This window comes from Synchiropus splendidus, chromosome 17 (genome assembly GCF_027744825.2).
Source record: "Synchiropus splendidus isolate RoL2022-P1 chromosome 17, RoL_Sspl_1.0, whole genome shotgun sequence".
NCBI lineage: Eukaryota > Metazoa > Chordata > Actinopteri > Syngnathiformes > Callionymidae > Synchiropus > Synchiropus splendidus.
This window is the reverse complement of record NC_071350.1, coordinates 8,282,751-8,307,499: the sequence shown is the minus strand read 5'-3', so window position 1 is coordinate 8,307,499 and position 24,749 is coordinate 8,282,751. Positions and strand designations below refer to the sequence as shown.

The 24,749-nt window shown below is 43.5% G+C and overlaps 2 protein-coding genes across 4 annotated transcripts in view; one reads left to right on the top strand and one right to left on the bottom strand.

Moving 5' to 3' along the window:
- LOC128747908 (E3 ubiquitin-protein ligase RNF43) overlaps positions 1-16,918 on the top strand; it is a 74,893-nt gene extending 57,975 nt beyond the window's left edge. For both annotated transcript variants that reach the window (XM_053846131.1, XM_053846132.1), the window contains exons 3-9: positions 11,018-11,092; positions 11,177-11,311; positions 12,581-12,682; positions 12,756-12,926; positions 13,005-13,107; positions 14,228-15,727; positions 15,805-16,918. In XM_053846131.1, the coding sequence (XP_053702106.1) occupies positions 11,018-11,092; positions 11,177-11,311; positions 12,581-12,682; positions 12,756-12,926; positions 13,005-13,107; positions 14,228-15,727; positions 15,805-15,830 (2,112 nt within the window). In that variant the 3' untranslated portion in view covers positions 15,831-16,918. The remainder of the gene's footprint in view (positions 1-11,017; positions 11,093-11,176; positions 11,312-12,580; positions 12,683-12,755; positions 12,927-13,004; positions 13,108-14,227; positions 15,728-15,804) is intronic.
- A 2,137-nt stretch (positions 16,919-19,055) lies between these two features.
- Positions 19,056-24,749, bottom strand: hpda (4-hydroxyphenylpyruvate dioxygenase a). Of its 2 annotated transcripts, XM_053846134.1 has the most exons (15): positions 24,676-24,749; positions 24,535-24,561; positions 24,395-24,457; positions 24,153-24,257; positions 24,049-24,091; positions 23,891-23,973; positions 22,765-22,854; positions 22,595-22,701; positions 21,662-21,739; positions 21,350-21,512; positions 21,204-21,275; positions 21,008-21,130; positions 20,805-20,921; positions 19,234-19,385; positions 19,056-19,203 (listed from the first exon to the last, which is right to left on the bottom strand). In XM_053846134.1, the coding sequence occupies exons 1-14, from the start codon at positions 24,676-24,678 to the stop codon at positions 19,272-19,274; spliced, it is 1,188 nt and encodes a 395-aa protein (XP_053702109.1). In that variant the 5' UTR covers positions 24,679-24,749; the 3' UTR covers positions 19,056-19,203; positions 19,234-19,271. The 2 variants fall into 2 exon arrangements, with proteins under 2 accessions (XP_053702109.1, XP_053702108.1); XM_053846133.1 differs by having other exon boundaries at positions 19,063-19,385.

The following is a 24,749-nucleotide window of genomic DNA, read 5'->3' as shown; positions in this document are numbered from 1 at the left end:
AAATAAAAAGTGCAACTTTTTTTCCCACGGAGGATGTTTAACAAAATGAATTCACTTAATCATGTTGCTGAGTCACGTTTAAGTGTGTCACATGGATTTGGGGTGCAGTCACCGGTTTGTGTGGTCCTGCCGCTAATATGATTCAGAGACCAAGCAGACACCACTGTCCTAGTGACTCAGATTTCTTTAAATTCAATCAGAAACATTCAGCGAGTGGAGATGACGCTGAAGGAGAGGAACATTTCACACACACTGATGCTCGACATTCCTCTCCGGTGTTTAGAAAAGCATCAGAGAAATGAGCCCGAGTGAGTCAGACAGGTAGCCGGGCTGACTCAGAGGGAGGTGGGCGAGGTCATAGGGGGGTCTGTCTGGATCTTCAGGATCATGTCTACCAGCTCACAAAGGTCTGTTGCTGCGCTGTAGCGCCGCCTCCCCCCTGGGGTTCACCTCATCCTCCCCCTGCATTTGTTGTCCTAGAGTCTCTTCAGGGCTGATGCGTTTGTGTTTACTTACCAAATTCTCCGTCCAGGACGTCTCTGCTCTCTTTGTGCCGTGCGATTTTTTTTTTTCAGATCTGCATTAGAATGTTGTTTTTATACGTCAGCAAGCAGAGACATGCAGAGCTTCTTTTGAACCTCTCGGCAAACAGATGGAGGTTTTCCCTCTGCCTAGTAAAACATTCCCATAAAGAGACATTTTCCCAGTCATCCTTTAACCATCAATTCTCCAACTTTCCCTTCATCCGCCTGCTTTATGGCCTCTCACTTTCTCCTGTTTACCTGCTGGTTGACTTGGTGCTACTGGTACCTGGCCCTGCAGGCAGACCAGTGAGCATCCCTGCGGCACTGAGCTACAAAAACAAACGGGTCTTTCAAGTGGACTTTGTGTTCCCTCTCTTCAGTACTTGACTGAGTCAGGTAGAGGAGAGTGTCACTCCTTTTGTGACTACCGTGTCCCTCATTTATCAACAATGTCCCTTTGACCAATTAAATTGATACGTTTGACCCTAAAGAAGAAGCCATCCATTTTTCCCAAATGCTAGAAGTGTGAGGATGGATGACAATGTTGGAATGTGAGTAGAAGTTATTGAATCCCTGGTGCACTGTATTTGTGCAACACTGTACGTCATTTACAAACAGTTTGTGTGCTCGTTTGTCACACTGCTGGTGTGTGTGTGTGTGTGTTTGCATGGCTTACTCCATGGCCGGTTCCAAGAATGAATTCCTGGAGGCTTACAAGAGTTGTTGAATGAGATGGAGGGCTCAGAGCGGGAATGACTGGTGGAGGAGGAGGAGGAGAGAGGGGGGGGGGGCGATGTAGGAGGGGTGTCGGGCTCTCACTTACAGGCATGATTAAATAACAGGATGCTTTTGGGAAAACAATTGTTAGCTCTTTCTGAAGGCAGTCAAATGCCACCTTTTGGTCTTCAACAATGGACAGAAATAGTTCCCCATCCTAAACTCCCCAAATGATCAGCGTTTAATTCACAGAGCAGAAGTACAGTATTTTTCTTTTTAAACCTTCTGGATGTCTCGTGACACGAGCCCATGACCTCTGTTTTGCCCAGATCTTGATCCGGATTCACCAAATTATCTTGATTGTTGAAGCCCCTGTTGGCTTGAATGAAGAAAATGAAATGTCATGCGTCTTCGCGGGCAGTAAAACAATAACAATGTCTGGACTGTTTGATTCTCTGATGAATAGCTATTTTTTTGTCACCAAAAGAGCCAGAAGCTTCTGCATGTGCTTCCCCTGCAGGAGAGACACAGTGGTGAAATGTCTGCTTCCAAACAGAGCACCATTTAGCAGTTCTTTGGGAGAGAGTTGGACCGTGGTGCACAGACGCCGACTCCGTGGCACATTGCATCATCACTTTGTCCATTGAAGTTCATTTAAGAGCATAACAAATTCTTTTAAATGTGAAGCATGTTACTGTTTGTTGCACTAATAGTTTCAACTTGGCCATCTTTTGCACTGGTTTTAGAGGGTCCATGAACCCAGTTGTGTACACAAATGTCAGTTTCTGTGTATTAATAATTGTAGAGTACTATTTTATAATAACATAAATGTTGAATATATATGTCGATATCATTGAATGTATTCCTGCGCAAAGTCAGATGATAAAGGGAGATGACAAGTGCAGAATAGTGAAACATGAGTATTCACCTTTTTCTTTGGCTTTCATTTGCTGATTTGTGAATCTGAAGATCCAGAGTAGAGTTTGTCTCTGATTGTAATAATTTCACTTCATATCTATCACAGTAAACATGAATTAAGATCTCGCACATTGATAGGGTTCTGTTTCTTTTTTTGACTTCAAGTTAAAGCATCAGCTGAAGCAAGCGCAAGTGATAGCAGTACTTTTTGTTAAAATAGCACTGTGGACACTGAAACGTGTGCTTATACACACAATACAGTGACTAAAACTGTTTATCTAAAGAACAAAGTGAGTTAGAATATGAATGAAGGATCAGTGAAAGACTGAAGCCCTCAAATTAGTAAATTGTTCAAAGCATTTATTAAGTAAAAACCCGATCCCTCACAATGCAAGTAGAAAATATGTCGACCAAATTTTCCACTTCTAGTTAAGCAGGCTGAGATAGGAACATAATTATGCAAAATATATGGGGAGAAAAAAAGATATGTAGAACCTAGTCAACCACTTTGACGTCTACTTAGACATTATTGTTCAGTTATTGAGGCCTTAGTTTGTATGTTGTTTCACGCCCCTGATCTTCAGTGACATTACATTATTCCAACAATGTTGCATTAAGTACCATCGTGTCCCACAAAAAAAAGGCACGAGTAATTCCAAAGCACTCATTAAGTTAATCACACTACTTTGTACACGGTGTTCATTATTTTTATAGTTGAGCGGGTGATTGCTTCAGCTCTCAGCCAGGTCTTGCATAAGAAAACTGTTGCCACAGAGCTGGGTTCCATCAATTACTGGTTCCATCTATCATCGTCGACGTTGAAATATTGACGTTCGACTGTCTCTGTAGTGATGGCTGGAAGAAGAAAAAATGGGTGTGGGTTTGTCCTGTTTGCTGTCGCGTTCAACTGCTCTCAAAACTATTCACTGTTACTGTGAAGTGTGCAGCGTTTCTCTGAAGAAAGTTGATGGACAGACACACATGAGTGAGAGGCTGCTGGAGCCTGAGCAGAGGCACAAACTTACTACAAAGTTTTCTTATTGAATTAATTTTTTTCAGAGGTCTAGCTGTTGCAGTGCTTGATGGGATTGACAAGCTAGTCTTTGGTTCAAGACATGAATTCATGTTCCAGGGCATAGACAATGGGGCCCGGAGTAAGATCTTTTCTTCTGCTTCTTCTTTTCCTTTCGGCTTCTCCCTTCAGGGGACGCCTGAGTATGATCTTTTAAGAACAGATATTAATCATTATTTTGATAACCCCTATAGACGTTGAATAGCCATGGTCAAATAACCTGCGTTTATTTTTAAATGTTATTATTGTTTAAGATGAGATGTGCAATTCTGCTGTCTGCTGGATCGTAGTCTTTTGGTAGGAACTGTTAAACCAGATTTACTAGGACGGCGGTGTTAATGATTGTCACGTGCTACTACACTCTGGTTATTGAAGAACATCCTGTATTGTGCAGGGCTGTTTTTGGTAGTTGTTTGTTCAGGGAGATGATTATTAGAAAGAAGAGAGTGGAGGAGGAGGAAGAGTGTGTGATTCAGGCCCACCCCCTGAGGCCTAATACTTTTCCTGAGAGTACAAACTGCTCACCTGCCACGACTTGCAACCATAACCCCTCCTCCTTTTGATGCTCCCCTCCGCCCCCCTCCTTCTTCGGCCCCCACTTCAAAGGGCCCTCATGAGTAATGGATACCCTGCAGGGCCACACCCACTCCTCCTGCAGCTAACTCCATGCAGAGCACCTGACAATCGCACACACACTATTATTCACACACAATTTCACCTAAAACCGCTGCTTCCAGGCTGTTTACGTGACTTTCTGTTCCTAATGTGCGATTTGAACATTTATGTAAGTGCTCTGCGGTGATGATGTGCCGAGAGGAGGCTGAGAACTTCCCTGTTGCTCAATGTGCTCCTGCCTTAATTGCCTGATAATTGCCCATTTGACTGCCGGGACTTGTCAGAACAGGAAAAGCGAAGGTGTTACAAACACAATGGCTCCTTTCTATTAATTAACTGTGGCTCTTTTCCATGGCCTGCCTATTAGACCAGTTTGGAGCAAAGTCAAACGAGATGTTGCCATCTCAGATATTAATAAAGTCTGCGTCAGTGGACCATTGTGAGAGGAAGAACTTCTCAGAAACACTCCTGCAAATTCTTTCAGCCTTTGTCTTCCTGGTTTTGCGCACACTAACCATCGTACAAAAAGCAATGTCAACAAAACTCTGTGTTTTCATGTTGGTGCCTTTCCAGTATCAAACATTCATTTGTGTTCGCACAGACAATTGTGACTGACCCAATAACACATCATAATTATGAGCCGAGCTGAGTTTGGGGGGGGATTTAAAGTTGACGTTTTCTGTACTTATTTTGTTTCTTCATAGTATTGTCAGGCTACATTCAATATTAGAATACCACTTTACTTTCAGTGGCATGTGAGTAAGTGATACCCGCATTGAGCCAGTCAGACCCAATATTGCTTATAAAATATCGACCTGACTCGACCCACAATCGCAAATGTAGTTTGCTGTGAAACGCATTTAATTGACAGTGAAGTGATTGACATCTGTAGCTACAACATCCTCATATTTATTTTGTCTATGGAGTGACATGCCATAACATCCTCTTCTTTGCCAAGGTATTGCTGTTCACCAACATACCCACCAGGGGGAGCAGCCCAGCATCAAAAGTATATAACGACAAACTCCAAAACAGGCATGTCGATGGTTGAAGAAGTATTGATCATGTACCTCTGTGTTATAGACTGTGTTGTAGGTGGCAGTGGTCAGTGAGGCTGTAAAATATATCGCCTCAGGAGGACGGATAATTCTGCCTGTCTTCTTTGTCACTCAGAGCAACATATCAAGTGTAAACAGCAACACTGCAACCCATGTTTTCCGATGCTACTGTTCCGTTTGGTCCTATCGGTAAGCTTTGTGGTGACTGAAGGCTCCATCCGTGTCCGGATCCGTACGTAAATGGGTCTTGTGGTTGTATACATGCTATGTCTCACCAATGAATGCTGTGTTACCGATGAACAATAATGATGAGACTGCACCTGTCTTCAATACATTAGAAGCCCACTATCATCCTCCTCCTCTTTCACCCTCATGGCGTGTCACAGAGCCTCTGTAATGGTTCCAGTCTGCCGAGCCGGTCAGGGGAAATGACAGAGCAGCGAGTCGGCCTCAGACCTGTAGACCCACATCTCCTTAGTCTGTCATTAGACACTTTAATGTAGCGGCACCGCAGAAAGAACGCCCGCTCCTCCTCCCCCGTCCTTTACTTTCTCCTTTTTTTTTTCTCCCAAACCCCTTTCACTCTCTTTTCATTCCCACACATATTATTCCATGGGATAATTTGTAGTATGTTCACAGGATGGTATGGAAGTTCAGGCAAGGATTAGAGACCTACATGGCAGCGAAATGTATCTTTATCATGCATAAACAATTCCATCTATTGAAGTCTTAAGATATTTAAGTTTTATATACACTGCACAATGTATTCACATCTGTAGTTCAATGCTATTTAAATGCAAGATTACCAATAGTTTTTGTAAAAAGTGGTGGTGTGTGACCAGGGGTGACTTTAGAGATGTAATACACATGCCAGTCCTGTAAGTGGCACTGTGTCTCTCTGTAGCCCCTTGTAAAAAAAATGAAGAAGAAGGCACAGTGATCGCCAAGCTTGTTCTTCTTCTTCTTATTTATTTACAGAGAGTTTCACCGGGGCAGGTGAGTGAGTCAATATGAACGAATTTTCTTTTTTTTATCATTCTAATTCATTTCTTTATTAACATAGAGAACGAGCCCTGTCATTTGGATTTTTTTTAGCTTTTTATTTATTTATTTATTTTTCATGAAAATTGAGCAAAAGAAAGTAAAAGCAAAAATATAGTAATAAAATAATATTTATAAATATTTTAACATAATAATGAAGTTATGTAGTACTGGCACGGGTATACAGAATCAATAAAAATATGTACTACGAATGAGAAAATGTGTAATGATGCTTAGTTTAAATTGAGATTGGAAAAAAAGGGAAGTACATAAAAGGTCTTTCTTTCACCATTGTATAATTTGTGCTTATATATAGATGGTGATAGTGAGGATTTTATTTGGAAAGACAGGATTACGGATGAGTACATCTGTGGTGCAGAAAGGTTAGCAGACAAAGTGGCCAGATTGTTTGTAGAGGATGTTGTGACTGATGACATGAATAAGAAGAGTGTGACTAGTGTGTATTTTAACAGTTTCTAGTTGGATGTTTGGGATATGACTTCAATTATTACTTCCCCTCTTGTGTTTACACCTGTTTTTGAGGGTCAGAGGTCATGCTTTGATTCTGAAAATAGTTCCAAATTCAAATATGCTCAACTAATCCTGCAGATGTTTTTACCAGTGCAAGTGTGTGTGTGTGTATCCGCATGCGGCTGTGTGTGATGTTCCCGTCTCCTCTTCCTCTCTGAACATGGCTGCACATGAAAGGAGTCGACCCCGACTTGGCCTCGAAGTCCTGTCCCCAACACATTAAACGTCTGACAAACACTGAGACACTAACAGGCGCCGCCAACTTCTCATGCGATGGAAAAAGAAACGTGCACCCTCCCACAGAGAAGGGTGCGTAGTTTGTTGTGGCGCTCCGTCCGCACTCTGCCAGGGACGTAAACAAACAGCTCCAGCTCGATCCCCTGATGCCCACCCACCACAAGACAGGGCCGATTACTGGCTAGATGTGGTGTTTACTCCAGATGAACTGCGGTCAGCCCTGCAGCCTTACTCATCTGTGAGTGTTTGAACCTGAATCAAGATGTGACAAAACCTACCTCTGGCACCGCAGCATGTCCTCTGTCCCTTTTTATATTATATGCTGGGAAGTTAACCAACCTCTAGTTTTCAAGCCCACGAACTGACTATGTTGTTCCTGGTAATCTTTTTATTACGCAAAATAGAAAACTTTGTTTTTGGAGGCATTTTTTTGTGGAATCTGCGGCTAAACATCCAGTAAGTATAAACATTTCACTTTCATGTTTTTGATCATGTGACCCAACTTTTCATCATCCTCGTCCACCTATGAGCATAAACATACTGTAGGTCCCAATGCTGTAGCACATGTTCAGCACAATACTTCCTCCCCACCCCTATTTTCACCCCACGTTTATTTTGTCAATGGAGTGACATGCCTTTATAGCATGTGAAGTCTCATTGATATCTGCAGCAGATGGCGGCAGTGATCCGGAACATTTGGGAAGATAGTTGAGTTCTCCCAACAGAGAGTGGTGGATCTTTCAAATGGCTTTTCTATATTGATGATAATCCAGAACACTAATGGAATGTAATAATGTGTTCATTATCACATTATTAATGTTTTCAGAAAATCGAAATCCGTTCTTCTGTTCTTGAGTTATTTCGCTTAACACATAAACACAGTGGTAATCCTGATTTTTGTCAGCCAAGTTACGTATTGGACCACAAACTCTTCAAGCTAATGCATTTAATCAATGATAGAATGGTACATTCTCACTGTCAAGGCCTCATGTAGTGACCATTTTGAAATGTGTCACGTATTGACGCATTAGGCCTTCAGTTGAACTACTTCTGCAGCATATCCTGACGCCATGGGCTGGTTGTCATGTAGTAAGAAAGGAACAAGGTCACTTGATACATAATGCACCTCAAATTAGTGTGTTTTAGCATTTTTCACTTATCTACTGGTGGCACCGTCATAAAGTGCGATATACACCTGAAGACGTGACATCTACAGGACTGCCCTAAACTTCCAAACATTAGATGCAAAAGTATACTCAAAAGTTTCTTGCCTTCTGGCTCAGCTCTTCCTAGAAGTCCTGACTCATTTCTGCTGCTCTTCACTCATCTGTCTTCGAATGCCTTTTGTAAGACTGTCCCTCAAGGCTTGTTCCCTACTTTGAAGTAGCATTCTGTTTTCTGCGGATGACCAAAACCTCAATCTTTCAAGTTTCTGGTAACTGTGGGCTTGGGATTGCTTAAAACCAGGATAACTGCACACTTGTCCAGCATGAGACCAGAAGCAGCCCAAAAATAGTTTTGTTTCTCTTTTGTTATATCCCTCCTTGTTCCAGTGGGTGTGTGGGGGGGGGTCCTCTGGTGAAGGCTTCTGTGGTCAGAATGGCACTTATTATAGTACCAGTTGAGTCTTGGTTACTTTGTTCCGAGCTAATGTTCACAGTCGGTCACCAGAGCCGAGAGTGTTTGTCCCGGTGCTATTGAGAATGCATACCTGTGCGTGTACCGCTGTGACCTCTTTCCAGCGCAACACCCTCAGGTGTGTTTATGTTTGCGAGCGCACGGCTCTACCTGCCCTCCACCCCCACCCCCCACCCCCCGTCACTTGTCCATCCCCACGCCCGCCGTCCAAATCCTGTCGCTGTTATAAGTAGAAAGCATGCGGTCCCTGTGTTGTTTGTTCGTTCTACAGCCATGACGTCATCACTGTAACTCTGTGAACCGCAGTCATTTCCGACGCTGTGATTTGTTTTTACTCAATATTGTTTAATCACATGTGTCAAGTTGGGCCTCTCGCAGATGGATAACCACAGTCGAGTCTGTTCCAGTCCCGACCATAACAAACTCATGTACTCGTGCTGGCAGTCTTTTTTTTACAGCCTTGTTAGCGTCATGGCTGTTTTTTTGGGGCACTATTATAAATATATATCCTATTAATCGCATAATGACCTGCTTCCGGGTGTGTGGCTCTGCAGAGGAACCACTCGGGTAGATTAAAGCCACAGCAGATACTGTTATATATTCTGGAACTGTTATTCCTAACTATAGGAGGAAACTGTGTCCGACCACAAAGGCTAAATCTCCTGTGTTTATTGCAACGATTAGAGGACATGTGGGCCCAAGTAGGGAACTTTTGAACCCCAGGTAGAACAAATTCCCACATGTCATAGATCCAGCTTTTTTTCCCCGCTACGTGACCGCACCCCATTTAAGTCCATGCATGTACTACAATTACTGTTCTGATGAAACAAGGGGAAGGCAGTTGCACCAGAGCTGGAAGCCAGATCAAAGAGGATATGTTAATTTTTTATCTGACCCCGTTCTGACCGTCAGTACTCTGGTCTTTGAATGCCACCAGTGGTTCTGTGGGAGTCGCAGCTATGCGCTTCCATGAGCACACAAACCCCTGGGCATCCAGCATACATGCTTTTAACTTGTTTGGTCCAGTGTGCTGCGAGGGCATGAGCGTAGGAGAGCAGAGATCCCGACATTGTGCTCGCACAAAGGAGTCGTCTGTTCTCCCGCCGTCATGTATTAACTTTCTCTTTTTGAAGTGTTAAATAGTGATCTGAGGTCATCGCCGCCGCTCCACATTGTGGTTTGTCATTAACTTGATCAAAAGATGGACTGTGAGATATTTTTCTGCCGAGTGTGCTTGGCAGGGACACACGTCCTTCAGCTCACGACAGCATTTTTAGGTGGGAAAATTGCTTTGCTGTTATATTGCTACAGACAATACAAGACTTAGTACAGGGTATTTACACTCGAGATGTTGTGTTGTTCCATGTCCTGATGTTTCTGAAGCTGCTTTTGAAGTGCAGCTGAAAAAGAAAATCTTGCACTTGCCACATTCAACAGCTGCCCACCTAGTGACACTTTCCACCTGTTGACCATCTTCTTTTTTTTTCCTGCCCACCAGAATCCCCTGCAGCTGCTAGGCTACTGGCCTGGTCGGCGCTTCAATCAGATCTTAATATGAGATGCGGCGTACCTCAGGGATCCTTCTCAGGCCCATTTTTTAATTTTAACATCCAATTTGCTCTATTCTTGTTACAGTTTTATTTGTCTTCAAGGTGATCTTACTTGTTGAAAGACTTTCATTCATTTCATTTATTTTGTAAGCAATGACTGTGTAGACCATGTGTGGAAGTGGTTCAGCTCCCTGGTCTCGCTACCTTAATTTTCCCTTTCAACATTTCCAGGAAATAAAACGAAATTTGTGTTTGTCTTGGTAATTTCAATGGTAAAAACTAAGTAAAAATGCATCTATTTTTGAGTATGTTGAGTAGTTTAAAACGTTTACACAAAGTTTACAAAACAATGAGTTTTAAATTCTCAGCATACCAATTACAACAAAAATATATTTGTTGTACTTTTTAGGGTTTTGTCTTGTTTTGAAAGTTACATTATTTATTTGTTTTTGCAATATTTCCATGAAATATAATGCCATGTCTATCTGTCAGTGAAAAATTGTATTTCTGCAGTATAATATAGATTAGTAGTATAATGTATTACTATAATATATATATATATATATTTTTTTTTTTTCCTTTCCAAATGTGGATTACTGCAGCACTAATAGCCCACACTAAGACACACACAGCGAAATAATAAATGAAGTGTGCTCAATATGTGTGTAAGTGAATACTACAAATAAAGTTGATTTTTGAAAAGTAGAATTTTTAAAACCTCTTCACGCTTTGACATTTAGTTTGGTGGTGTCTTCTTCTCCCGCGAGCACAAGATGACGCGCTAATTTAAGGGTGAAATGAATAAAGGGGAAGGAATTGTTCAGCAGTTTCCAGTTTTTAGCTGTGTCTCTGTTTACTTCTGGTACTCCATTCTGTCGCCCACAGCACTAACTGTCGTTATATTTGTCTCAGACACAAATTTTTGGCTCATTCTGTGTAGAAACGTTAAGAAATGTTAAACTGTGGTGCTCTGATTCCCTGTTACGCGCTTCTCTGTGCGGAACCTTGGTGGCTCATGGCCGCCCCCTAGTGTCGGTATGAGAAAAAGCAGTATTCGACACTGGCCTCACAGGAAAGCTTTTGGCAAGAAGTTGACCTGTCTCTTTTCTTCTTTAGGCTCGTATGGCCCTGGATAAAGGGGCTCAAGCTGTGATTTTTGATGTCAGCGATGATCCCAATGCTGCTATTGAGGTGAGGTCTCAGCTGTGCTTGTATGACGAAATAAATAGTTTCCCGGAGATTGTTGATCAAAACCTCTGTGTGTGCCACACACAGCTGAGAAAGGCGGAAAATTTCCGCCAGCCAGTTGTGCTGGTGAAGGCAGAGGATGCGGAGGAGTTGATGGGTCTGGTCAACAAGAACGAGGAGGCCCAGGTTCAAATCGACATCTTCGTGGAGAAGGACCGATGGGTAAGCACCAGAGCAAACACATGTTTTTGCTAGGAATAATTCTAAAACTCCTCAGGGAAGGACCCAAACAAAATGGGGACTGTTTTAAGGATTATTACATTTCACATCGGATTTGACCAGCCGCCTCTTGAAATGCTTCGTGGACTGTCTTTTTTGGTGTCACGTATAGACGTGCGCTGATTGTATGCATGCTGTCATTTTGGAGAAAGGAGGACAGCAGACAGGCGTGGGATGTCATTGTCACGCCTCTGTGTCTTTAAATAACCTCACTTTGTCCACTCATGCTGACTCTCTTCAAAGTTGGTCTAAATAGAAGGCTGGAGTGTTGTTATGATGCCACAAGTCAGTGAGTTAGCCACGCAGTAGTGTAAGTTCAAGTTGCGTTCACTGCAGTCTGCAGTGCTTGGAAACTTGGCTTCACAAATTCAAACTGCTGTGATGATAACAACAAGTATTTCTTACTTATTTTATAAACCATGGCTGCGACTACTGTGATTACAATGATAATTCTATTTATTTATAATTCTATTTATTTGTATGCCATTCTCACTGTCCATCTCGCTGTCTCTCCTTGTAATAACAACTTACTGGTCTGCAGGGATGTCAAATACAATTACACAAGTACCTGATAGGCAACCACTCTGTGAGCCACAAACGTCCCCCTGCCATCTGGGAAATACCTTCAGACGCATACAAATATCACCGTTTTCGGACGTTACATAAATTTGTTGACATTGATAAGGTCTGTTCCATGGCTTGTCTTAAACGCTGGCATCTTCATAGGTCACTGAATCAATGCTACTCCTCAGTTTTTAAGCCAACCATCTCGTGGCCCACATAAACTGACTCAGTAGGTTGAATTTGTCCCCCATGCCAGGAGTTTCACACCTTATGCTACTAACTAGCAACTCTTTCCAGCGTTGCTTGTTGTCTCCTCTAGTGCCGATACAGCTGCACCACCGCTGCTTTCCTTGTGCTGTACAGTCACTGGCGCTCTCAGATGTTTGACCTGATATCTTCTTGTTCTGTGCCGTGGTTTCTCAAAGTAGGGACAGCAGCTCCTGCTAAAATGACTGCTATAGACATGACTACAATTACTGTTATTGTTGGTAATTACTGATAGCGGCACTACTATTAAAAATTCTTGAATTGCTTGTTTGGCTTGTCTCAGTCGAGTCAGCGTCCTGAGCCTCAGCCCAACACTTCAATTCTTAAAGCCCTGATACCATTGGCTGTATAATCATGAAGTACTACTCACTCTCGTTCCAGCCACATTATGACGTGGGGATTCTGCTGACCATCGTCCTGGCTATTCTCACCATCGTCTTCATCTTTGCTTTCCGTTACAAGTGCAAGTCCAACAGAACCTGGGTGAGTTGGCGCAGCGTCATTTGGCTCTTCACACTAGTAGGCTGTCAGAGGGTAACCAAGCCTTGTGCCTCAGGACTCCGTGCATCAGCAAACCATGCGCGCCATAAGTCGCCTGGAGACCAAAACCTACAGCTCCCAGGGCTGCTCCAGCTCTCAGCACCACAGGCCCGCCTGGGGGTCCGCCAGCAGCTCCAACTCCAGTCCAGTCTGTGCCATCTGTCTGGAGGAGTTTCAGGACGGACAGGTGGGAGGAGAACTGAGGGTCAGTCTCCATTTTAAAGGTCTATTCATCTCACCTCAGCCTCCACCTGTGTCTCCCCAGCATCTGAGGATCATCTCCTGTGCTCACGAATTTCATAAAGACTGTGTGGATCCGTGGCTGCTGCAGCACCGCACATGCCCTCTCTGCATGCACAACATCATGGGTGAGGTTATTATTACGATAATTATTATTGTTATTATTCCCCACTGTGGGACTAATAGAGGTTGTCTAACTATTATTGTCATGCCAGAGCTGCTGCTGCTGATGCCAGGTCTCACTACTCTCTGATAAAGCTTCCCTCTCACTTAGGAATGGGCGCTAATTTATCACGATATACCACCAAACACAATCTGCACAATGACAATTCTGCATCTCACGATAAATTCGGTAAACATACGACTCACTTGCTGCATTGGACTGTGACGGCGCACCGTGGCGTGTGACAGTTGTGGAGAGTGCGGAGGAGTTTGGTTCACGATCGTGGTTTAAATCTTATTTTTAATACAGGCAACCTTTGATAATGACACTGGTCGACTCTGAGTCTCTGGATCCCTGTTTGCTTTATTAGCTGGAGCGGTCCTCATAGGTGCGGTCGTCTGCCATGGTTCATATCATCACATGCAGGTCTCCCGCTGCGCTGGCGCTTCGGCAAAACACCGTGGTGAAAATAGTTGGCTTGGCTATTGGACGAACCTCTGCTCTGGTATTGGCGGCGGCGTGCTCCTCCACGTCCCCATTAGGGTTCACTGATCGTGGACACACTCTCACAGGCAGCGCTAATACTAAAACCCGGCATCAGTTGGGGATCATCAACAAATTGTAAAGGGGTCAAAGTATTAGTGAAATCTTCAATAAGGCAATGGAAAACAACCATTTTAGAAGAGGGAATTGTGAAAAGGTTTTTCATCACACAAGACAATTGACAGTTTGTATAAGGATTTGGAGAATAGAATATGACTAAATTAACATTTATAGCTGGCAGAGCAGTCTGTCAGACATGGTTCTATGAGAGACGTGAAACATTGAATTTCTCATTTCTACACTTAGTTAACTAATATATATTATATTTAAACGTAAACAAATAATCGTGTTCTAGACAAACTCCACTAAAAAGTTTCATCATAAAACAGTTTCTAGAGAGACTGTGTCCAACACGAATAGAATGAAAATGGATTTATTGTGATAATTATCATTATTGTCAATTTGCCTATATCGCCCATCCCTACTCTCACTTTATTACCCGACGATGAAGTAACTGATGGTTGTGTTCCACTGCACTGCAGGGACGGAGCGTCAGGCCCAGAGAAGCAGAATCCAGCAGAGTGCAGAGCAAAGCCAGACCTTCCTGCACCCGCAGTCGTACAGCAGCCCCCGTAACCACCTCTTCCCCCAGCACGCCATCCCTTTTTCAATGAGGCCACATTACCCGCGAGGACCCTCGGGACCATACCCTTCGCTGGGCCACTACAGCGCCTCGTCTCCAGTGGACTCTGAGACGTTACGGTTCCTACCAAGCCGGCCGCTCGGCTCGTCCTGTGGGTACCACCTACCTGCAGAAGGTCCGGGGAGGCCGCACAGGATGGGAGGTAACTGCAGGACCTCCACTCAGCTCTACACCCCTCGCCGGCCCTGCCACAACTACCGCGCCTCCTGCCCGGCTCAGCGGAGTGCCTCCAGCTCCAGGCTGCACCACAACTCCAACGTCACGCAGCAGCTGCGCGGACCCCCAGCCCACCGGCTGGATGAGGGCAGCTGCTCGGGCGGCAGCTACCACACGGAGTGCAGCGGATATATGCCTGACGGGCCTGCCAGCGACTCCAGCTCAGGCCCTTGTCACGGATCTTCCAGTGACTCCGTTCTCAACTGTACTGACGTGTCCCTGCAGGGGGTCTACGGCAGCTGGTCCACCTTCCGCAGCTCTCTCAGTAGTGACTATGACCCATTTGTGTATTATGGGCCAGGGTCTGGCCAGGTTCAACCCCCACGCAGGAACAGCCTAGAGGTGGGCACACAAGCCCGACCCAGGTCTCTGGATTCAGTGGTGAACAAGGCGGGCTGCTCTGAGGACCCGCCTCAGACTGTTTTCAGCCACATCCACTTCCACCGTCACAGACACCACCACTATGAGGAGGGGGAGCACGGCCAGGGGCTCAGCAGGGACTCAGACGAGGAGCAGGGGGCCGCGGCTGCTCCCGCCGCTCTTCCTTCTTCTACTGTAGTTCAGGACAAAGACTTACCTGTTCCTCTCCCTAAACACAGCCCGTGCCTTTGCCCCAAGCCAGACCCCACAGACAGACCCAGTCCTGCTAGTGACCATGAGTCTTCAGGACCCTCAGTCCTCATGGCCCCCATCCCTTTACAGCTACAACCCCACTGCTGCCATCAGGGACACACACACCCTCCCCCCTCTTTAGGGCGTTTGGGGGCCTGTTTGCTTGATGGACCCTCAGTTCACTTTCACCAGAGCCTGGATCTGCAGGACGATCGCAGCGTGCACATCCACTATGGTCAGGGAGCAGGTTTCTGCTGTTCCCGGCCTGAGCTAAGGCCAGCTCTCCTTCCTGTACCCCTCATCCTGGACACTGGGGGCATGGAGGAGTGGCCTTGCTGCACCGGTGCTCATGTCGTGTGGCAGAAGCGGGTCCAGCAAGCCCGCTCGGAGCCACAGCTCCTGGGACCCGGGACCTCTGTGGACAGACCCGCCTGCAGGATGAACCATAGTCCTGCTGCGGACTGCAGCACAGACTTTTGTTTATACTGCCAAACTCTTTACCACAATCAGGGTGAGGCTCTGGATTTCTATTATTACTTCAGAACAAAGACGTTTCCAAAATCTGACTGTGAATCTGTTTGTCCACAGGATCTGAAGAGGAGTCTGGAGTGTAAAAACCACCCCACACCATGCAGCTAACAGGACTAGACGGGCCCGGTCGTTGGCTCATGTCTTCCTTCGGATTATTCAGCAGCACCCCAGGATGGAGACGCTTCATATGAACAGAGTGTAAAAGTGAATTTAAAAGACAAAAATCCAGTGATTGTATTGAGAGAATTGCTTGATGCACCACTTTGAATGCCGACACATCTTAAATGGGTTCAGTAGAGACACCGGGGAAAAAAAACAAAGGGTTAAAAGTGTCTTGAATTCACAGATCCTTCAGTCTCTTCCCAAAACAAAAACTTGATTTAAGTTTGAGGTACTTTGACCTGCGTGACCTTATAGTCTCAGCTGAGAAAAGCTTTTCTCTCCAGCTACCTCAGCTCAGATTTCTTATCGTGCCTCACTTCCACAGGTACTGCTGTAGTGATTGTTTTAGTCACAACCGTGTAGCTCCCACAGTCCTCTCTGCCGAGGGAAGATTTTTCCTCTCAGCCCGGTCGTTCACGAGTGCCCTGAGGTCGTCTTGTCTTCAATACTTCAATAATGGCAGCTGTTTTTAAACACATTTGGATCGTTCTTCCATCCTTTTTGTCGTTGGTAATCCTTGTTTTTTCACTTCAATATGAGCTGGTCCGACTGAATGATGTTATTGTCTTTTCAAGCTATTGTTTTTGTTGTCGTTTCTGTTGCCAACGGTTACTTCACGTTTGACCTCAGTGGACCACGAGTGCCGCCCTCCTCACCCTAAAGTGTTGGTTTATGCTTAAATAAGAAACCATGCAGCAATCTTGTCTTCCAGCTATAGCAGCCTTAAAAACACACAGTGCCTTCTGAATCATGTGGAGCGCAGGCAGGCAAAGGTCCGACTATATTTCATTAACAGACACTGGAAAATGGGAATAACTTCCTTTAAGGTACCAGCAAGTTTTAGCTCTTCACAGTGGTCAGTCTGGTTCACCAGTTTAAAAAGCATTCACTTGAATAGATTCACATCATTTCAAAAGCTATTTTTACATTTCCTCAAATGTATGATCCACCAACTCCCAGAGGTCACATTTATCCCGTCCTGCGTTAGAAGATGGCACTTCCACATTATATGTATATATATATATATATATATATATATATATATATATATATATATATATATATATATTAGGATGTTTTGGATGGACATTTCTGTTGGCAGTCAAACTGTATGTCCTGCTTTTGAGACATTGCAGTGTACTGTAAACAGTTGCACTTAGTAGAGTTTCAGGCCTGCATCCACACGACTCCATTTCTTTCAGGCTTATCAAGATGTTTTGGTGAGTGCTCCAGTCCGGACACATTGTTCGTGGGTTTCAGTGCCTCATCCTTGCGTTCATTTCCACTTTGCTCAGAAAAGGATCACAAGCTGTTGCAAAAATCTATATTTTCCTTCTCAAATTATTTTCTACAGTAAACAAGCACAAGTGTAGAGGACATATTTATTATAACAACCAAATTCACATCGAATTTTTTAATTTATTTCAGTGTGACATTTTCCAACAAGCAGTTAAACACTGCACTACATTAATTTTTTTCAGCTCATAAATCCTTATTCCTCCTCACAGTTCATTTCTCACCATATTTCTTCCATAGTTTCAGTCTAGAATGTAATTCAGTGATGGCCAGTAACCAGCGGGTGAAATCTGTTTGTGATCAACTAAACCTCAGAGGTCCTGTTATTACTACTGCTTGAAATATAATGACATTTGGGGAGTAAAAGTGTGTAAAAAGTAAGATGAGTCTTGGGAAACGGTGCCCCAGGCGGACCACCCTAGATGATCGCCCTTACCGTTGGTGGTCCTACTAGTTTGGTGTGTCTCTATTTTGCACCTGTTCTAATTTGCACGTGCAATCTTGCAGTCTGTGGTGCATTCGTATATTGCACTTGCAGATTAGCACTGGCACCTCAGCAGTTTTAGGTGGTGCTGGAAATAAGCAATATAAAAAATAAGCAGATATTTGCAAGAATTGAGGGTGTTTACTGGTCCAAAATAAGTCATCCCATGTCAAACAACGCGATGGTAGTTCATGCCTTTTTAAATGTTGTTTGTTGGGCCTGCCAAGGGCATAGCACAAAGCCAAAACATGTTGATAGCAATGGAGTGTGTTGTAGTATGAACCATCCTCACATGTGCCTTACACTTAAAACCAGCTCTCCTCCGACCAACCAAAGATGTTAAATCCTCTGCAGTGAATTTCAATGTCGTGCCTTTTCGGTAACACTTTAAAATAAGAGTCATTTTAAAGGTTCCAAATTAGCCCCTCGGTTCCTCTACAGGAACACGTGTGTTATCACAAGTTGGCAAGTGTTTATTCTGAGAACTTGATCTGCACTATCTCATGATTTAAGGATTATTGTATGTGAATTATTGAGTTATTTCTCATGCAGTGGTGAGTTTTAATCATTTATAATTCAACCTTTACAAATTAACTTATTTTACAGTGTTGCCCTTTAAGTCCTTCACCCTTGTCTTGACATAATCGACAAATCAAATGTAGGTTTTAAACAATCCTAGAGAATGAATGCAGTGCTTCGCACCCATACCTCACTCTGAATGTGTCGTTCAGCGAAAGAATCAGGGTTTTTCTTCGTCCGTCACCAATGAAATTGACTGAAACGCAAACAGCAACGGAACAACACAAACATTGTTTTTCCTAGTAATGTGCATCAGAAGGTCGCTGCCGATCGGCGGCGAGCTCGTCATCTCTTTCCTCTTTGTGCTGTTCTTTTTTTTTTGTTTTGCAAGAATAATGAGCTGAAACTGCCTTTTTTTTCTAAAAGAGAAAAAAAAATAGTCCCTCCAGAATTTAAAGGGATTTGTCAGTATATTATGGATACTTTGTGTACAAAAAAAAGAAAACAAGGATGAAATAGTGTTGTATTTTATATATGAATATATAATAGAACATTTCAATATAGTGACGCGTCACTAATATATTTATTTACTAATATATTTATCCGTTGTTGTCCAGGTTTGAATAAAGTGGTTTCTGTAAAGAAAAAACTGACTAGTGCCATCACAAATGTATCAACCTGCCTTCATTCCAATTATATGCAATAAATTATTTTGAAATAAAATTCTGGTGATGGATGTTTCTCAACCGTTCTTGACGACTCAGCATCTTTTAGATGAAAGTTTTTTTACACTGTTGACTGTTTCGATTTCCTTTTGCGTCCGCCGTTACGTGCGGCCCAGTTCCACAAAGACACATGCCAACGCACAGGAATATCTTTATTTAGCCAAACAGCAGCGAGCAATCTAAACTAGGCTTCAAGCGTATCTGATAACAGCCGCCGTTTGTTCCCCACAGACATTCAACACTGTGTACATGTGTATGATCCAGCGTGGATGTGCTGAGTGTTGATGATGTGACAGCAGAAGACATAACAGTCTAAGTGCTCTGACAGCAGTCAGGGATCACATGGAGTTCTTGGCCTGCCCTCGCGGTCTCAGCTCGGTGAGATTGCCTCTTGCATCTTGGTCCTTCTCGATGGCCTCAAACAGAGATTTGAAGTTTCCTGCCCCAAAGCCCTGAAAGGAGAAGACGCAGATGGCTAATTGTCCAAAGATCTACCTTCTTCTGTGTCAGAGGAAGTCCACCCTGAAGCTAGAGAATGGAAACGGAGGCAATGATTTTTGTGTGTGACAGTTGATGGGCCCACCCTGTCACAGGAATCAGCTCAATGTAAAGGCTTGGGTTAAAGTTGTACGTCATTCATTTTGCTAGGCTTAGGAGCTGCAACGGGTCCACCATGAACAGGTCACCCATCACAGTGTGCCGATACACGTTTGCCTGTGGGACATCACTCATTTAGTTGCTTAAATTTTATATACAACACGACTGTGGGGAACCCATGTGCTATAACTCCACAAAAAGGTGGCCCTTGGTCACCTCACACCGGAGATTGCCTAAAGCAAGGAACTGAAACGGCAACCTCAGCGTGACCGCTCTGTAAATATCACGGTTTATAGTGTCACACTTTATTACACTGAGCAGCTGAAAGACGGACCAATTAAATTTCAGAACCGAACAGAACATCACGTCAGTGTTACAGACAAGCATTTGAAGCTGAAGCAGGCCACATGAAGCTACTTTCTGACCCAGATTTGGCCCTTACGCCTTGAGTTTGACACATCCTTTAAAATATTTCAATAAATAATATTGAACTAAATGTTAACAAAAAGTGAAATACTCATCACTATTCGTATTTTATTTTTTGGAGTCCATACTTTCTTTGTACTGTGTACCTGTTACTTGTATTTCCAGGATTCGTGGGCCATTTAAAAAAAAAAAAGCACTTAATGTTCCGAACAAGTCATGAAATGTCCAACAACTTTTAGCAGGCATGGGACGTTTGTTGAATTCATTTGTTGAATTATCACATGCTCGTTAGCACCCCCAAGTGCCAAAGTTGTTGAGTTGAGTTGCAGTGCACCATGGGACTCTATACAGAAAGGCAACTGAGCTGAGGGATGTGGGCCTTTTCTGCTCAGAGCGCCGGCTGACGGAACATCAGCGAACGTGTTGCAACGGGCCTCCCTGGGCCAGCAGGACCAGTGCAGAGTTCCCTTGATGATGAAGTGCTACAGGGTGCAACTCAACCCGCTTGCTGCCTCAGATCAGCATGTGTGATTGATTTACTGAAGTTTCCCTGGTGGGCTGCAGCTCACTGGGTGAGAGCTCCCGACAGGTGTTCTGTCTGCTGCTGTTTTAAAAGGGCTGGAGCTGCAGAGGTGCCGAGTGAAGTGCGGCAGCCCAGTTAAACCAGAGCGATATTAGATCCTCAAAGTGGTCACATGAGGAACCGTGGCTCTGGTGTTTTAATTTTGAAAACCCGCTGAATATCAGTTATAATATTATTATTAATATTACATGATTATAATAGTTATTAGAATGTAAAAAAAAGGCAAATGTTGATGTTTAATATGCTGCTCTCACACGTCACTTACAAAGTGGTTGTTCCTCTGAATGACCTCCAGGAAGAGTGTGGGTCGGTCCTGCACGGGTTTGGTGAAGATCTGCAGCAGGTAGCCTTTGTCGTCATAGTCCACTAAGATCTTCAACTCCTTTGAAGGAAACAAAGATCAACGGGGAGGTGCTAGGATTTAACAAGGGGCTATAAACCATCGAGTGCTTCAAACTCTCTCCTCACCTGCAGTCGATTCAGGTCCTCCTTCACCTTGATCTTGGCAGTTTTAAGGTTCTCCCTGAGGGTTTCGTAGTAGGTGTCAGGTGCGGCCAGAAACTCCATCCCTCGGGCGCGCAGATTGATGATCTGCAGAGAGATGGCTGGAGGTCTAACTGCTGCAGTGTGATGGAGCTTCAGATGAGCGCTGTTGCCAACTCACAGCTTGAATGATGTTTGATGTGTTCAGGGCGATGTGTTGGACGCCGGGCCCCCCGTTGTAGTCCACGTATTCCTGCGCAGGTGAAAAGCCAAACATGCCTTTTATTTGATGGATCTCAAGCATCAACGTGAGATGTGAAACCCCACCTGGATCTGCGACAGCCTCTTCCCCATGGCCGGCTCATTGATGGGCATCTTGATGGTCTCCTCATAGTTGGTCACCACGATGGACCTCAGTGAGCTGTACTGTGTGTGGATTTGCTTGTCGTCAATTGACCAGAACCGATGGAACATTAAACACTTTAGATACCTGGAACGTCGGATATAAACAGAAGCAGAGTTGCCATTCGAAACTCTTGAAGAAGAAACGCTTGTATCAGAGCTCGGCTTGCTGGTTGTTGACTCAACCCCACCCTGCGTGTGTTGGAGTGTGTGTACGTGCGCTGCAGCATGACTTACCAGTCCGAAACTGGTACCATTTGGTCATCTGGCTGGTTTCCCACGACGTGATCAATAAAATGCAGGCCTGCAGGGGGACTGACACAAAAAATTTGCAGGGTATTATATCAGTTTATTTATTAGATAAGGTCTCTTAAAAGAGCACTTTAAACCAACCTGATAATGGTGACTAAATAAGATTTTTCTTACTTCATTTAAAATCAAAATAACATTATTTTAAGACTGATTTCAACAGTTTTATTGTGTTTTTCTTCTCACCGACTGTGTATATATATATATATATATATATATATATATATATATATATAAAAATAACATAACATGCACAGACCGATCAGCTGACCCACGACGCGCTTTGTTATTGTGTATAACGCAGCCTCTGTATGCAGATGTGTCCTGTTAGCTACATTTACTGACTGTTTTTCCTTTATATTGAGGTGTAAAACCTTTCCTCTCTCCGCACTGGACCGTGGTAGAGTGTCACAGGGGAGGTGCTCGCTCGCTCTGTTGTCTGTTGTTGGAGCTCGGACAGGGATGAGGCGAGTCTGGGACAGAGCTAAGTTACTTGGTTTATGACTTTGTCACAGCCAAACTGCACAGAAGCGCACATTCAGAGCTGGACACGCACCGGGCACCTCTTCACTTCTGGCAACCCCTCCAGCAACCCCTCCCACATGCAGCGGCCACACACATAGAGGAACAGCGCACCTGCAGCAGACACTCTACATTCACTCCTACAAAAGTCTATTTTAAGGCTTGGAACGCATTATTTCTTTTTCCATTCATTGTAATGGGAAAAATCGATTCCGGCTTCAAACAAATCGCTTCTCGAACGGCCGTCTGGAACGGATTGCGGTCGAGAACCGAGGTACCACTGTGGGTATATATATATATATATATATATATTTCTTCTGATGACAACATGGCACTTACAGCTGGGCTAACAGAGGGTCTCTGAAAAGAGGCTCCCGGTATCCAGGCAGGAAAAGGCCTGTGTAGGGTCCCAGGTACTCAATCAAAGTGTGGGTTGTGTCTCCATACTGCGGAAGAGGGATTCACATCAGACACCAGATCGCTTGTCTCATCCGCAACTTTCTCCATACCGTCTGAACCACGGCGTACTTGACCCTTCCGTGAACGTCCTGCTCCACCCAAGGCTCCTTGACGATCACCGCCCCTCTCTCCCTGGCTGTCTGCGAGGACAGAGGTGAAACAGTGTGGGAATGCGTCCCAGTTGCTGCTACCGGCTGCCATCTAGTGGCGAATATAAGTAATGTCCGCTTGTCAGAAACTAAACCTGCTGTGACACAAGAGATGGTCTGCAATCCATGTTGATTTAAACTCTGACCCCAGTACAGAGTGCAAGTGACCGTTACACCAACATACTTGTTGACAACTGGTTTAGTCGGAGATAAAACTAAACTATAATACCAAAAGTGACAGCCATTTCTTGTCATTCACTTCACACTTTTAATAGTTTTTCTGTGGATATGAAATGTTCATATAATTAATAGGTATTATTAGATTCACACAGATATATATTGAATTATCAGCAATAATGAACAATCCTAAATATTAAAAAATAAAATAAAATAATTGTTTTTAGAAATTATTATCAATAGTAGCATTTTCTATTAAATTGTACGACAAAAGCAGAAACCCTGGGACACTTTCTGAGGTGCTGAATTAAATATATATATATATATATATATATATATATATATATATATATATATTCAAATAATAATGTTATGACTTCATAAACAAATGCAGACAAGACAAGCTGCCAAAGATGCATTGTCTTATTATTTATTAATCTTAGTCATGATAAGGCTGTTATGAACTTTCACAGAAATCATTTTAAAAAAGGTATTGTTTTTTAATGTACTTCTATTCATATATCTTAATGAATACAATGAAATAACACCTGTTAACCCAAATAATAATCATCATCATCGTCATCATCACATTATTATTATCTTGTTATTAATAGCATGTGTCTTTAAATGTTATTATATTATATTATATTATATTATATTATATTATATTATATTATATTATATTATATTATATTATATAAGATTTAAAGAGAACTAATTTTTTAATGTAACAAATGAAATTGTTAAAAAAATATATCACTTTAGTCAGAATTGTTCATATTGTTCAGGTTTGTGAGCTTGGTAACAGTTATAGTACTATGGTAAATAAATAAATAAAACGCATGAGTACCTTGATGAGGAAATCGCAATCCTCCACCTGGAAGGCGATATCTTTCACACCGTCTCCATGCTTCATCAGGTGCTCTCCCATTTCTGAGGAGACACAAAGTCACTCCCATTAATAACAGCCTGTCGCATCGTCCCAGTACTTTCATGAACAATACACACCTTCATTTCCAGGGTTTAGTGGCGATTCAAAGGTGAATATGATCTGAGAGAGAGAAATAAACGCGTGTCAACATGGACCAGATGGCAACTTTGCTGACGCATACTTTATCCTGCTTGATGACATGAGCCACCACTTCTCTGCTGCCGGTCTCCAAACCTTTGTAGGCCAAAGCCTCAAAGCCCATTTTGTCGCAGTAGAACGATGCTGCCTGCAGATAATAGAAGGCGTTTACTTTTGCTTTACATCTTCATGACCAGAACTCGTCCACGCACTCCAGTGAAATGTTAAAGTGTTCAGTGTGGTCAAACATTAAGAGCGAGTCATGCGGCTGCTGTGGATACTGACCTGTTTGGCATTGCCGACCCAGAAAGTCAGATGATGAAACCGGACAAACTTTCCCCTCTCGTGCTGCAAGGTAGCGGTTTGTGGATTCAGCAATTCAAGCTGAACATGTTAGCCCAACGCCGGATGGGCACAACACTTACCTTCTCTCCTTTATCTGTATAGGAAGTCTGGAAGAGAAGAAAAGATGGAGGCCGTCACTGCTTTAATATCATTTGATCAAACACCTTGCAGAAAGAAACCTGTTTGTGTTTCATGGCCTGAATGATACTGAAGCCTCTTACCATGCTGTGATCGTAGATGTGTCACTGCTCAGTTGGAAGGTGATCAAAATCAGAGTGACAGTTTGATGGCAGAC

Bases quoted from the DNA above. Each gene is read 5' to 3' on its own strand.
- hpda (XM_053846134.1), bottom strand. The intron at 24,458-24,534 runs GTAAGTGTTGTG...GCTACCTTGCAG, and splicing joins ATACAGATAAAGGAGAGAAG to CACGAGAGGGGAAAGTTTGT. The intron at 21,740-22,594 runs GTAAGTGCCATG...TTTTTGTGTCAG, and splicing joins GACCCTCTGTTAGCCCAGCT to TCCCCCTGCAGGCCTGCATT.